The sequence below is a fragment of the Mugil cephalus genome, chromosome 7, assembly GCF_022458985.1.
Source record: "Mugil cephalus isolate CIBA_MC_2020 chromosome 7, CIBA_Mcephalus_1.1, whole genome shotgun sequence".
NCBI lineage: Eukaryota > Metazoa > Chordata > Actinopteri > Mugiliformes > Mugilidae > Mugil > Mugil cephalus.
In genome coordinates this window covers 16,894,157-16,907,351 of record NC_061776.1, presented here as the reverse complement: position 1 = coordinate 16,907,351, position 13,195 = coordinate 16,894,157, and the positions used below count along the sequence as shown (strand labels likewise).

The window sequence follows — 13,195 nt, the reverse complement described above, 5'->3', positions numbered from 1 at the left end:
CCGTCATTAATGTTTGCATGAACAAAGTATTCCAGTTATTACTCGTATATTAAAAATACCAAACTCCTGTTTTGCCTGCCAAACAGAAATAAATATATTCCCCTAATACTAACACAACTCTTTACATCTCCCATTAATTATAAATATATGCTCAATAGTGTATCTTTTTTTTTTCTCACCATATTAAAACAGTTTCCCTCTTTCATTTAATTCACCTCCTGGCATTTCTTGCTTTGGTATTAACTTATATCTGAAAGCCTGCTGATATCCACAGCATTCATAATTACAAAATATTGGTGCATTTCTCCTATAAACCATGGATGTGACCATTTACTTTGGACAAATATCTACTCTCCATCCAATCTTCAAATCATTCCCATGACCTCATCACATTCAGAATGGTGTCGTGTCCGAAGTAATAGAAGAACATTAGTGTGCTTGTAATCTTACCAACTGTTGCTGCAAAGTGCCTATAGATATAAATGCTTTGCACCATCACAGTATATGGTTTGCCTATTACCAATGTCAATGAAGAAACATCAGTTACAGTTATTTTTAAGATACACATCTGCACATCTGCCACTTCCAAATTTACCTCCTCCCTACCGTCTTGTGTTTTGGTTCACAGAGACACAGGAAGAAATGAGTACTGATAGTGGTATGGCTCATCCTTGGACCTTTTAAAACTGATCTTGGTCTGTAGCCACCAAGAACTCATAAACTTAACATTTACATTAACTCCAAAATAAAGACATTTATCAATGAATAAATGTAAATACCTAAACTCAGCTAATCATTGCTCTGTGTGTTAGGCTATTAATAAAATCCTTTACATCAGTTCCTGGAGAGCATAATAAGAATTGTTCTGGAAATTAAAAAAAAAAAAAAAAAAAAGTTTGAAAACATTAAATATTTCAATTCTATTTTAAGATTATAATTTCCCTATATGTGGTATCTGTCCTTGCGCCCCTTCTGTCCCTGACCCTGTTCTCTTCACTGGCTGGCTCCTTCTCCCCTTTGTGTTTGTGTGTTATCTGTGATATGAAAGTAATATCCAGGGACTCACAGTGGAATCCAGACTGGCCTCTCTGTCCCTTGCGAGTAGCTGCATGGAGTAAGTGATACTCAGAAAGACTTTGGCTGTTAAAGCCACCACAGCAGTCAGGGCAGGCTGACTGCGTCCCAAATATATCAAGCCACTTTCTGCAATCATAGAAATCATGTCACAGCTTGTCTATGCAACAGCAAACAAATTGCCGAGTTTGATCCTCTTATTTACAGTATATTAACAGATTTTATTGGACTGAAGAGGGAACGAGAGGAGTTCCAATGACTCCAAGAATCATTGCAGTCTCCAGTGTGGGACATATGCATCAATGATTGGTTTGTTTTTGATTATAATTTATATAAATGTTCTGCTTGCAAATCATGCAAAACCCCTGAAATGCATCAACTGTCTTTCTTTGAAACTCTTTCCACTATTTATGATGTTGGGACATTTAAAGCATTAGATGAAACGGAAATTCAAATATCTAGACAGATTCTCACCCTGTTCCAGTCAAAATTTAGTAGGCATATTTGGCAACAGTAACCATCTGAACATCTGGAGACTGCAAATTTCTCCCAGTATTTGTTGCAAAACTACTCAAGCTCTGTCAAATTGCTTTGGGACCATGACTCAACGCAATTTGCACATCCTGCCTCAAACGTTTGATTGGATGGATTGGTATGGTATCTGACTGGGCTACGCTAGGACATCAACTTTGTTGCTTTTTTTTTAAGGCACTTTGGTTTTGGGCTTGTCAAATTGCTGGAAAACAAGCAAGATGCCGTTTGAGTTAAACTTTCTTCTTTTCGTTTTCACTCGTTACCAAGCATAAAGTCTAACTTAGTCATGGAACCATATGCCCACTTTAAATAGGCATCTTGGTGCTTGCTCGCTTTTGCCTTGTCACACAGATGTTTTTGGTGTGAGCTCTCCTTGGAAAACTGGTACATTAACATACCTCTGAAATTTGCATTATGTTCATTTAACTTCATGACATTACGTTAAGCTGTAGCCACCCAAAAACTACTTTTAAAAAATGTAATTCAATAAAAGATGGGCCAAGAATACTGAACTCTACTGGCCTTGCGCAATTAGAACCCAGTGTACATGCTACTCATTCTGCCTGGGCAAACCTTAACACTCTCCAGACTGGATGTCAGCTTTGATTCCTTTTGGCTCCTAATTCCCTTAATTGTCCTCAGGTGACAAATACCTCCGGAGTAATTTGTCGTATTAAAGCCAGGGCTCAGGGGTCTTGACTGGTTAGTCACAATCCCTTCAGCAACACCTCATTGCCCTTCATTGCACAAGTCAAAACTTTGGAGGAGAAACTCTACCACTGTATAACTGCCCTGCTACGTAACATGGCATTCACGAAATGTGGCACTGAGCTGAACAGAGTATAATGCCGAGAAGATAGTTATGTTAGTACCACCCTCCCCAAACACTAACACGTCAACTCTGGCACATACAGTGGTTTACATGCAGCTCACATCTCTTCCATGTGGTATGGAAATTTTGTTTTGATTTGGTATGCACTGATGAGCAGGGGGAGTGGTGGGTTTTCCTGACGCTGCTGTTTTGATATTTTTCTGGAAACAAGAATAACTTTGTTAGAAAGTGGCCAATTAATGCAGTTACCCCTCTCCTGCCTCAGGAAACCAGTTCCCTTTGAAATTCCAAGAACCGCCGGACATACAGGATATTTACTCTTTACAGATTTGCTGTGGATAGACCACGCTGAAAGAAAACACATCTCAAAAAGGGGCTTTGCCGCTTACCTGCATTTTTGGATTACCTTGAAGCTCTTGAAACTGGAATGTTTAACTTTACCAGACCCCAAGCTGGAACTGCCTACAGTGATTGGCACAGAGTCCAAAGCCACACCAGAGGGCAGGGGTTAGACAGAGTGCATAAAGAGAGATGTAAGGCTTGTGGGCAAACAGATGAAGACCTGATGAAGCAGCATAATATATTAGAGGGGCATTCAGGCACACAGACTGGTAGAGTAATTATGTTACTACTTAATATTATCTGTTCAGTACACTTCAGAAATAGACTCTCTTCTCATGTCCCATTTCTATTCCTAGAGCACCAGATCATTAATCTTTTCTACATGGTTATTATGCTGGAGAGGTAGATAGTATACATGGAAGTCTACCCTCATAAAGCTGTGTCTTCCTTTACCACAGCAGCGAGCCAGGACAGCAAAGCAGCACACAATCAACTGAAACACAAGACAGGATTCGGCTGGAATCCAATAAGAGATAATGTGTGGAGACCAACTCAGACAGAGTAATCAGCTTCAGACTGGGCACCACTGGTAAAGCTGGAGTATACCAACTATTACCATAATGAAGACACAGTCTCAAAAAGATGTTTGCTAAACCACTAGTTTTTACAAAACTCTCTGCAAACGTTCATACGCAAGTTTCATATTGAAGTAAGAAGTTAGGGAATGGCCAGAAAAAGAAAACACACATGCTCAATGTTTTCAAATGTGTATGGAGTAGGTGTGCTCCATGTGCGTGTGCTGTCTCAGAGAGAGGGGCCAAGTTAAAAAGGGAATGAAAATAACTACAGCCAATCAAAGACTATGGTGAGCTTTGAGAGCTTGCCAAGGCCTTTGACGCTGTAACTGGTTAAGGATGTGGCGACATGTGATAACACACTGTGTTCCCATTCCCTTGCTATTAACACATGACCCTGCTTGAGATGTATTAAACATACAAGGCACTTTCCCTTTCACTCTAAAATAGCTGTTAATGACTTAGTCAGGTGGTGGAGCAATGAGATTCAAAAAAAAACATGGGTAGTTGCATACGAAATCAGATAAGCCCTGCTCAGTCTGATCACCAAATTTGCTGTAGCTGAGCTGTAAAATTCATTGATGATATCTCAGGACATTATCCGAGGACCAAATGTACGACTTCTGCATCTGAAAACAGCTGTTCTAGCTGTGAGGGAGCAGTTGGCTTTGCGTCAGTGTATCAGTGTGGCTATATACCACAGGTTAAACAATTTCATGAATGAAATGAAATGTTGAATCTGGCATGAGCCACCCCAAGGAACAAATATTTTATGTTAAGAAGGTATGAAATTGTTCAGTTAATGACATAAAGGTAGCATACTCATGAACACAGACTAATGACTGACTTGTTTATATATATATATTAGGTTTATATTTATATTGTAGACACACATTTTAAGAACAGTGGGAAATTCACCAATAAAGTGCTATAATTATGAATTCCTACAATGTAACAAAAACTATTGAGGGAGTTTGTACCACTACTATTTGCTACATTCGTATACTTTTCCTTTCTTAATCTAGGACTCTGAGTATTCCACTCAGTGCCCAAAAGGGCAATGGCAAATCAAAGGGCACTATTATTATTTTTTTTACTCCAATCTATGTTTTCTTTGGACACACAAACTGAAAAACAAACAAATACTGCATAAGTCATCTACACTGCAAAAGTGAAGTTCTTTTCGAAAAGGATCATCCAATTGGCCAAATCCCTGGCTGCCACACTCCTGACACTTAGTGAGAAATCCGTTCACCACACATGAAACGCAGCACTGTATCCTAAAACAAATATCAGACTGTGAAATGGGCTGAAGTCTTGCCACTTCAAATTTCAAGAGTTGCTTTTGTTGGCATTTGATCTGAGAACTGGTGCAGAGTAGCATAATTGTGTACAGACACACACAGACACGCCAAATCTCCCACGTGAACAAGCCCGGCCATTGGTCAGCACTTTGAAGACGAGATCCGCATCTCACCCAAAACACCCGCTCCAGGACAAGAACAAATAAAAAGCAACTTCAGCTATAAGCCCTAAATGCACTGGTGAAACTAAAGCAAAGTTTTATCAATTCACATTCCGAAGCCACAGCTTGTTTTCTATAAATAGAAGCCGTGTGTCAGAAATAAAGTATCTTTCTGTTAAAAAGAAAGCTCATTTCATGCCCTTCACACCTGTCTGCTTTTCACTGACTGGTAAAATGCTCAGCAGCTGCAGTTGCAGAATAACATATTCATGCAGCTTGTGCCAGTCCAGACTGTAAAAGCTTGTGACACAAGCATTGTTCCACAATGCTGACATGCGAAGGCCAAAGTCCTTCTGTTGTCTTTAAGAGCCACAGTGACTACTGCTTGCAACGGAATTGATATTCTCTGTTGCTACTAGAGACACTCTGCTACAACAAACATATCAAGTGGTTTGGATGCACCTCTAGGTATGTTTCCCACTCAGCTATCTATTGCTCCTCTCCCACTTACCAGCATGCAGACTCAAACTGGGTGATATTTAAGCTGCCACCAACCTGCAGCAAGAATTCTGGTCTGCTGTCATATCGCTGTAAGTCTGGGCACCTCCTGAGTAAATTACATATGGTGTTGACTATTGAAGTCACAATATGGCAACTGAACCCACAGCAATCAGCCAATAATGTTATTTTAATATTTTTTCGATTAATATTGCACTTGCAATTGAAACATGTGCAAACATTTGGGCTCCTTCTACTTGTAACGTCTCAAAACTTACCTGACTCTGTACTGTAATCTACGCAGAAGTTGTAACTGACTTGTTTTCTTAAAGGCATTTTGCTACTTGTCCAAAAGGCTCAAAACTAATTCCTTTTAACTGCAGGTGAATGTCTGGTTGTTAACAGACATTAGTCACCAAGTTTTAAGTTTTGCACCACCGACAGATCTTCCTAATGAAAATCCCGCTCTCTAAAATGGCATTAGGAAATTGCAGCTAAGAGGGACAGTGGAGGCTGAGACGAGATTTGGAATAAAATTAGATCATTTAGCTTTATCAGTGGTGTACCACTCCATTGTGCTTCACCGTTTGCACAAACAGGAAGATTCACTGTAAAGAAACCTGACCTCACAACTGATATGAAAAGTGCTGTGGAGAAATTAATCTCTTTGGCCACAACATTAATAGTGTATGGTGAAATTAAAAGGAGCAGATTTGAATGGATGCAGAAACGATTAAGTTCAAATACATATGACACCCCCACAGAGAAGAAACACGACGTAATTAATGGGTTAACAGAGACAGAGTGACATATGCTGTATGTATGATAACTTAGAGGCTAAATTATCGCCTACATGTTAACCAAAGCTAAAAATGAGTTTTGGCTCCAAAACAGATATGGAACCAGAGTTTATCCTCATAACATAACTCTTCCTCTGTGCGCAGGAAGAAGCTCATACCACAAAAACCTTCAAGGCATTTTAAGCCTCCTTTCAAGCATCCGTCTGACTAAAATAATCCAACAGAGACATAACACATTTGAGAATCGTGTCAATTTAGGTGTAAAAGACTCTAGACTCTATAGGCCTATTGTAGATGAGGCTTCTAAATTTATGAGCATGACCTAAAGACATGACCAAAACAGTTTATTCTGGCTGCTGTCTGCAAATTAACTCCTGACTGCAGATCAGTCAGTCCTGCTACTTCAAATACATTACCACAGCCTCTTTCTCTGCAGAGATTAAACGACATGATACCATCTGCACCCCACTGGACCTGTTACAGCTCATAAACCCTGTCTCTGCACCAAAATCTGAACGCACCTTCGCTGCAAAAAGACCTGCTAAATGATTGTTTAATTCCTCTAAACTGAACCCATATGAACAGCAGCTGAGTGGCAAGTTAAGCTGCAAACTGTGGGGAAACACTCTGGTGTTTTAGGTCAGATGGGACCCACATGTTGGTGAACCTATAATATTATAGGTGGGGATGTTTCATTTTTTATTATTTTGATGTAAAATTACTGACAAATTTATCAGGACACACTTCATGTATGTATGATTACTTCATGTATGGCAGCACATTGTGGTTTCGAACATAACCAACATGATGAGGGACAAGGTGAAAATGAAGATGAAGAAGTTTCCTCTCTTGCATTTAAACTGCTGTCCCTTGAGTGACCTTAGTTTTAATCTTCACAGAACGCACTGAACCACCTGTGATCTTGACAGGGGCGTTGTGCGCATTGGACAACAACTACAACTATAAAACAACAACAACAAAAAGCTTAAAACAGTAAGAAGCTTGATTAATTAGTGCAATATTCACACATCTGAATATCGTGTGTAACATGCGTAAAACAGGAGCTAGGATGCCCGTGGTGCGCTTCAGCCTCAGAGCTCCTCGCCATGGGCGCCAAACCCCCTCGCTCACCTGTGCCAGGTGTCTCAGGTACGCGTTGCAGCGGTCCGACCTGCCGCACCTGGAAAGCGGTCCTCACTTCATGACAGCTGTACGCGTCCACGCAAATGACGGTCGCCGCAAAAATGGCCAACGACGAAATCCAGAAGGATCCGCAAGAGTTCACGCGTGGGCATATTCCTCGGGACATTGCCGCATCTCACTCCGGGTGTCCTTGTGGATAGCCTACTGTAACCTGACTGCAAACTCTGTGACAATGTTGAAAATAGACGGGACGCGGTGATAAAGAAGCGACGGTTAGTTCAAACATCTGACAAAGGTTTCCGCCTGATGTTCACATTATTGGTTGGGATGAGTGTGGGCGCCTCACAGCAGAGGTTTGGGGTCTTCTTTTAAATAGAGGAAGAGTGCCGTGGGCTAAACCCCGTCTGTCCTGCGCTCAACACTTTGCAGTGGTCGACTGCCTGCATGTCTGCTCCCAAAGCCGTGCGCGCACTCCCCTCCCTTTCTGTTTACTTCAGCTAAGTGCCCTTAGCGAAACGCACTACAATACCCTTACAGAGACTTGCAGTGTCATGTCATCACAACCCTTTCATTGCTGACAACTAAACAATTTCCAGCGGTATCATCAAAACAAACAAACAAACAAACAAACAAAATACCTATAGTCCATTACACTACAGCCGCATGTGCATTATCATATTAAACACTGTGCTTAGTTTGTTATTTTTTAACAGAGCTGATGATCACATAAATTTTAAATTATTTGATGTTACTGATATAAGTGAGGGACCGTTCTTGAGAACATTGACTTTCTCTACCTGGACTTATAACAATCAGTGCCAACCTACACTGAACTCTCTCAGAAATGCTATTTTTCAATGCATGTGGGGTAAAGAGTAAAGACGAAAAGACAACTGATTTAATTCTTCTAGAGTTTATTCTAGAGTTTATTCTGTTTTGTGAAACACTGTAGTGCGTCGGGTTTTTATTTATTTGATTTGCAATGCTGCCATCTACTGGTGGAAACGTTTAGAAGCCATCGATGGTGGGCTCATATGTAGAGGTCTTCATTGGTTAAAAAAACATAAATCAAAAGAGATTAAATTTAACTTCTGGTTTAAATTGAAGTTACTATGTCCTGGTGTTTTGTTTTTTTCTTCCAAACACCAATGTTTTATTATCTAGACCTGTGCAGCTGGTATGCGATCTGTGTATGATAATGTTAATTTAGTAAACATGCCACTGTAAGAATGGACGAAAGTCCTATTTTATGTAAGAATTAACACTGGACCATCTTTATTCGTAATGCTATAGGCCTACGCTGCTCAGGAACTTTCTATGATGCACTGACCATCCTCTTCTCTCCCTGATCTAACCATCCATTCATTCATATTCTACCACTTTATGACATGTCATTAACTTTGTGTCTGTCTCTCCTTTTCCTTCTGGTCTATGTTCCCATTTCCTCTCTATCCAACCAGCCTCAGGCAGAAGGGTCCCCACCCCTTTATAAGGTTTTCCTTCCAACTGTCACCTTAGTGTTTACTTTGGAGTTATAGGGCTCTATTAGGGACTATCTGGATCATTGTTGTTATTATAAAATTGAATCAAAAAACCTCCAACTAGACACAAAATACCATAAAAGTTAAAATTAATTCGTACCTGTGGATTTTTTTAAACAAATGTTGCAAATAATCCCAACTGCGCTGTAACATTTACTGTAACAGAAACTGTTATATTTTTTGTGTGCACAATAGTGCACTCTATCGGACGTATATGGTAATACGTATGAGAGCCCTGCAAAATCTGCTCTAACAAATTTGCTACATAAATAAAGCACCGTGGGAAGTGGGTGAAGGTCATAAGATCATGGAGTTCACTACAGCACGAACCCTATGCCGGAATAAAAAACCAATAATGTCGGTAAACAGGCGTGAAAGCATAAAAAGATAGACTATTTATTTATTTTTTTAACAATGTATTGATGGCTGCATTCCATTTATGTGTGGTTCTGCTCGGACTCGTAGTAAGTGCGAGTCCAGTGTGACGCTTACCACCGTGGCAATTAATAGGACTGAACCATCATCATTACATGTATGTTCGGAGGGGAAGAATGAAAAAAAAAAAAAGATATTACACAGAAACAAAGCACCAGCACGCCTCATCAAAATATTATGAGACGTTAGAATTTTTATAAAACAAAGATGTAATTAAATACAAAAACACTTACGTGCGCAATTCCGCGGTGGTCGTTTAGCCTCGGCGTAGCTTCAAAATATAGGCTATTTTCTGAACTTGTGAAACAAGGTTCCTATTTATCCTCAGTTAAAGCTAGCCACTAAAGAACAACCCAAATTAGCGCTAGCTTTATAAACTAACTGATCTCAGATGCGATCAACTGGAACGTTAAGTTATTAGCTACCAGATATTAGCTAACCCGGAAGTTGGAAAAAGCAACAGAAACAAAACAATACAGAGTTGGAGAAATCATTCAAAATCTACTGAAGAGTTAATTGGTCTCTATGGCTACCAGTTACTACATAACGACTGTAAATCGCTTTGGTTGCTGCGACAGGTGTTGTGGATTTACCTTAATGACCATCTGCTGTTAAGTAGGTAAATTTGTTCTGAAACGTCTGCATTCACTAAGTCACTGAGCACTTCTGAGCAACACCATGTTAAGGGCTAGGCTCTTGTTTGATAGTCTGCTCCATGTTGTAATGGTTGTATCACCTAATTAATCATGATTTCATAATTAATCATGATTTCAGCTGCATGTTCATGCTGCTTCTGCCGCCTTTGTTGATGATAGAGCATCTTCACACTGGAATTGGCCACCGTGAGTGGATGATTCTGTTACTGATTAGTATTAGGTGGGTCCAAAGTGTCATTTCACCACCAGCGACAGCTTAGACTATTGACACAAGACAAGCATTTACAACTTGCCTTTGCAGAGATGGAGGTTCATCTTATTCCCATTATCATGGAATCTCGTACTTTAATCTGGCACCGTTGGGCTGTTGGCCTTCAAGTTGCATCTGCTTTGCCATCTACCACCAATAATCAGTCATGTCACGCCACAGTCGGAGTCATTTCTAATCTTAGATCTTAGGTGCTTTATGTCATTGCACTGCTGGATTAAGCAGGTTTTCCTTACGAAGTGCCAGGTGAGTGGATATCTCTAAAACTGTCTGTTTTTCCCGCAATCAGTCACGACTCTTTTTTTTTTTTTTTTTGTCAGGGCTCCTTAAAGCAAATTGATCACATTCACATTCTGACTTATCACACTGTAGCTGGGGAAAGCACAGGTGGTTTTAATAACATTAAGGATGGCTCAGTTCCACTGAGTGTCAGGAAGCTACTCCAGCGAGCCAAAGCGCATACCAGGTCCTCGCCTAAGTGGAATGCAGCCATCATTAATGTTATTAAAAACACCTGTGCACTTCTTTCTGTTACGTGTCAAAGTGCGGGCCTGATCTAGAAATACAGTTCATTTATATGACATGAATCTGCGTTTGTGTGTCCATTAGCCCAGCTCCTGTCAGCATGCAGTGGTCCTGAGGTACCTGAGCAAACCCCAAACACGGACTTCCATCACCACCAACAGTGTCGTGTGAGCTGTGAAGCATGTAACTCTTTGCTTTGTTTGGAATTTAACAGAGCGTGAAGGTATTTGATTATATTTTATGACGCGGCTCTGAAGACGAAATGGGTCTGTTGGGACGGAAGTTCAAACTTATTTCAAATATTTTCATAAGAAACTATCAAATAGTCTAGGATCTCTCTTTCTGTAGGGAAAAAAAAAGCTTTTAGGAGGAAACTCTTGATGCCGCTGCTGCAACGGGTGAATCTGACTTTACTTACCTTTACAAAAGGTAAGGCAGAATTTCTATTTATTGTTTTTTTGTATTTTTATGTTTTTCTTAGATTTGGACTCCCGCTGTTGATGAATTTGTCCAACAGATGGCGCCAATCACCCTTCTTTTCTTCCCATCCTCAAATAGCCTCAATACTCCTTTACACTCATTAAGTTGACTGCATGTAGTAAACATATTACTAAATACATTCAGCTTTAGACGTAAGGGATGACATGCTATCTATATTTTCATCCTCTCTGGGGAAGCAGAATATTTTTTTTTCCACTGCAAAAATTTTATCTCATTTTAAATAAGATACTCTAAAATGAAATAATTTCTTGTTTCCAAATTGTTTGATTAGTAGTGAGTCATCTGCTAGTCCTGGCCGTCTTACAATCAAAACAGAAAACACAGAAAGCAGCTGTTGATTTCAGAAGAACATTTTGTTCCAGGGCGTACACCACCAGCAGAAGTGCATGTCCTCATGCTGTCATTCTCACATTAACTGTGTAACAGTCATGAATAAAACCGTGTTACCTCAAATGCCAATTAGACCAATTCGGTCCTTTATTTAGTCGGCACGAAGAAGATGCAAGAGTCACACTGAGGTATCCTTCATACAGTGAATCCTCACGCTATGTCTGGGTACAGTAGTTAGCACACAGTCTGTGGGGGCTTTAGCCCATCAGTCCTGGCCCTCTAAACTGGGGATTTAAGGGGCTTAGAGGGGGTTAAACCCTCAAGATCGGAGCCCTCAACCGCCTGTTTGAGAGATTATGGTCTTCAGTCTCTTATTTTCACCTCTCTGTCTGGGTGGAACAGCAGGAAGTGTCGAGGGTGGTCGTTTAGAGACATGCCTCAGCTTGCCATCTCTGGAGGGAAGAAGTGGTGATAAATGAGTGTTAGGAAGCTTGATTAAGAAGAACATTACCACATGCTGCGCAGCTGAACTCCGAGGAACTTGAAGATATTAGTTTAAAAAAAAAAAATCTTTCTAAGTAGTGATTCATCTTCTCTTCAGACACTCCTTAATGGGAAATGTTGTGCTTTGAGTGGGAGCGGGGTGCGTGCATTAACATCGGTGCATGCATACTTGAGACACGGAGCGGTCAGATGTCTGCACGTTGCCGATCAGAGCGGGAACCTTACGCTCCATTTCCCCCTCGGAGATGTGAGGAATGAAAGTGAGCTGCGCTGCAACTTTAATGAGAGTGTGACATTGGTGCAAGTGTCTCACTATCTGTCCTGCCGGTGCCGTCGCCATCCTCACCTGCATGGCACTCCCAGAGAGGACGGGAAACAGGAGACGCCACTAAGACTCTTTCCAGCACTGAGGAAGGCCCGCGCCCTTCGTGGAAGGAGGTGTCATTTACAGCTGCATCCCTCCAATCCCTGACAGCAAGAAACATCACTTAATGCGACACTGTAAAGCAGCGTCTGTGCTCTATTTATAAGACTCTGTTTCCTCCGAGTCATTTAATTGATTGGTATAATGGTTTTTATAGACTCTTCATTAGCCTGTTACAGCCCTGGATCAATACAGCATCATTACATGCATGAGTGGACCGAGCACCAGGCATTTGCTCCAGGGGATATTGGTCTATATGTGTAGACAGTCATTAATGTCACAGGGTTCCACTACATACATGAAGCAGCAGGGTTATGTTACTGTGTCAGTGATTTAAAAGTCTTAATGGATAAATACGTTTGATTGGCTTGATAGAAAATAAAAAAGAGAGATACTGTTTAACCACAAACCTGATCAGATGTACTGTCATCAGCTATTGTTCCAACAAATAATATCTATTGTTTAAACAACTCAGTGTCAATCAGTGTTCTTTTTCTCTCTATAAAAAACTAAAAGTATTGCTTTCAGTTGAAGCTTGTGTAAGCTGATGATATGCACACTCTGCTCAGTCTGGATTTCTTTTCCTCTCTTGTACGCAATTCTCTGTTGATATATATATATTTTTTTTTTCTTTTTTGGTAACTGTGCCTGAGCTGAAAAGTTTGTTGTATCCTGATTCACCCTCCGCTTGCTCCCAGAGGGAGTGTCCTCTACCGTTCACAAAACAAAGTACTGCTGTGCACATAGG

General features: G+C 40.5%; 1 protein-coding gene across 3 annotated transcripts in view; it reads right to left on the bottom strand.

Annotated features, from left to right (window-relative positions):
- gpc5c (glypican 5c) overlaps positions 1-9,631 on the bottom strand; it is a 93,906-nt gene extending 84,275 nt beyond the window's left edge. For 2 of the 3 annotated variants that reach the window (XM_047590237.1, XM_047590238.1), the window contains exon 1: positions 7,252-7,721. In XM_047590237.1, coding sequence (XP_047446193.1) covers positions 7,252-7,429 — 178 coding nt within the window. In that variant the 5' untranslated portion in view covers positions 7,430-7,721. Of the gene's footprint in view, positions 1-7,251; positions 7,722-9,472 lie in introns of those variants that run through there. The other variant, XM_047590239.1, reaches the window with a different exon arrangement.
- Between the last annotated feature and the right edge of the window lie 3,564 nt (positions 9,632-13,195).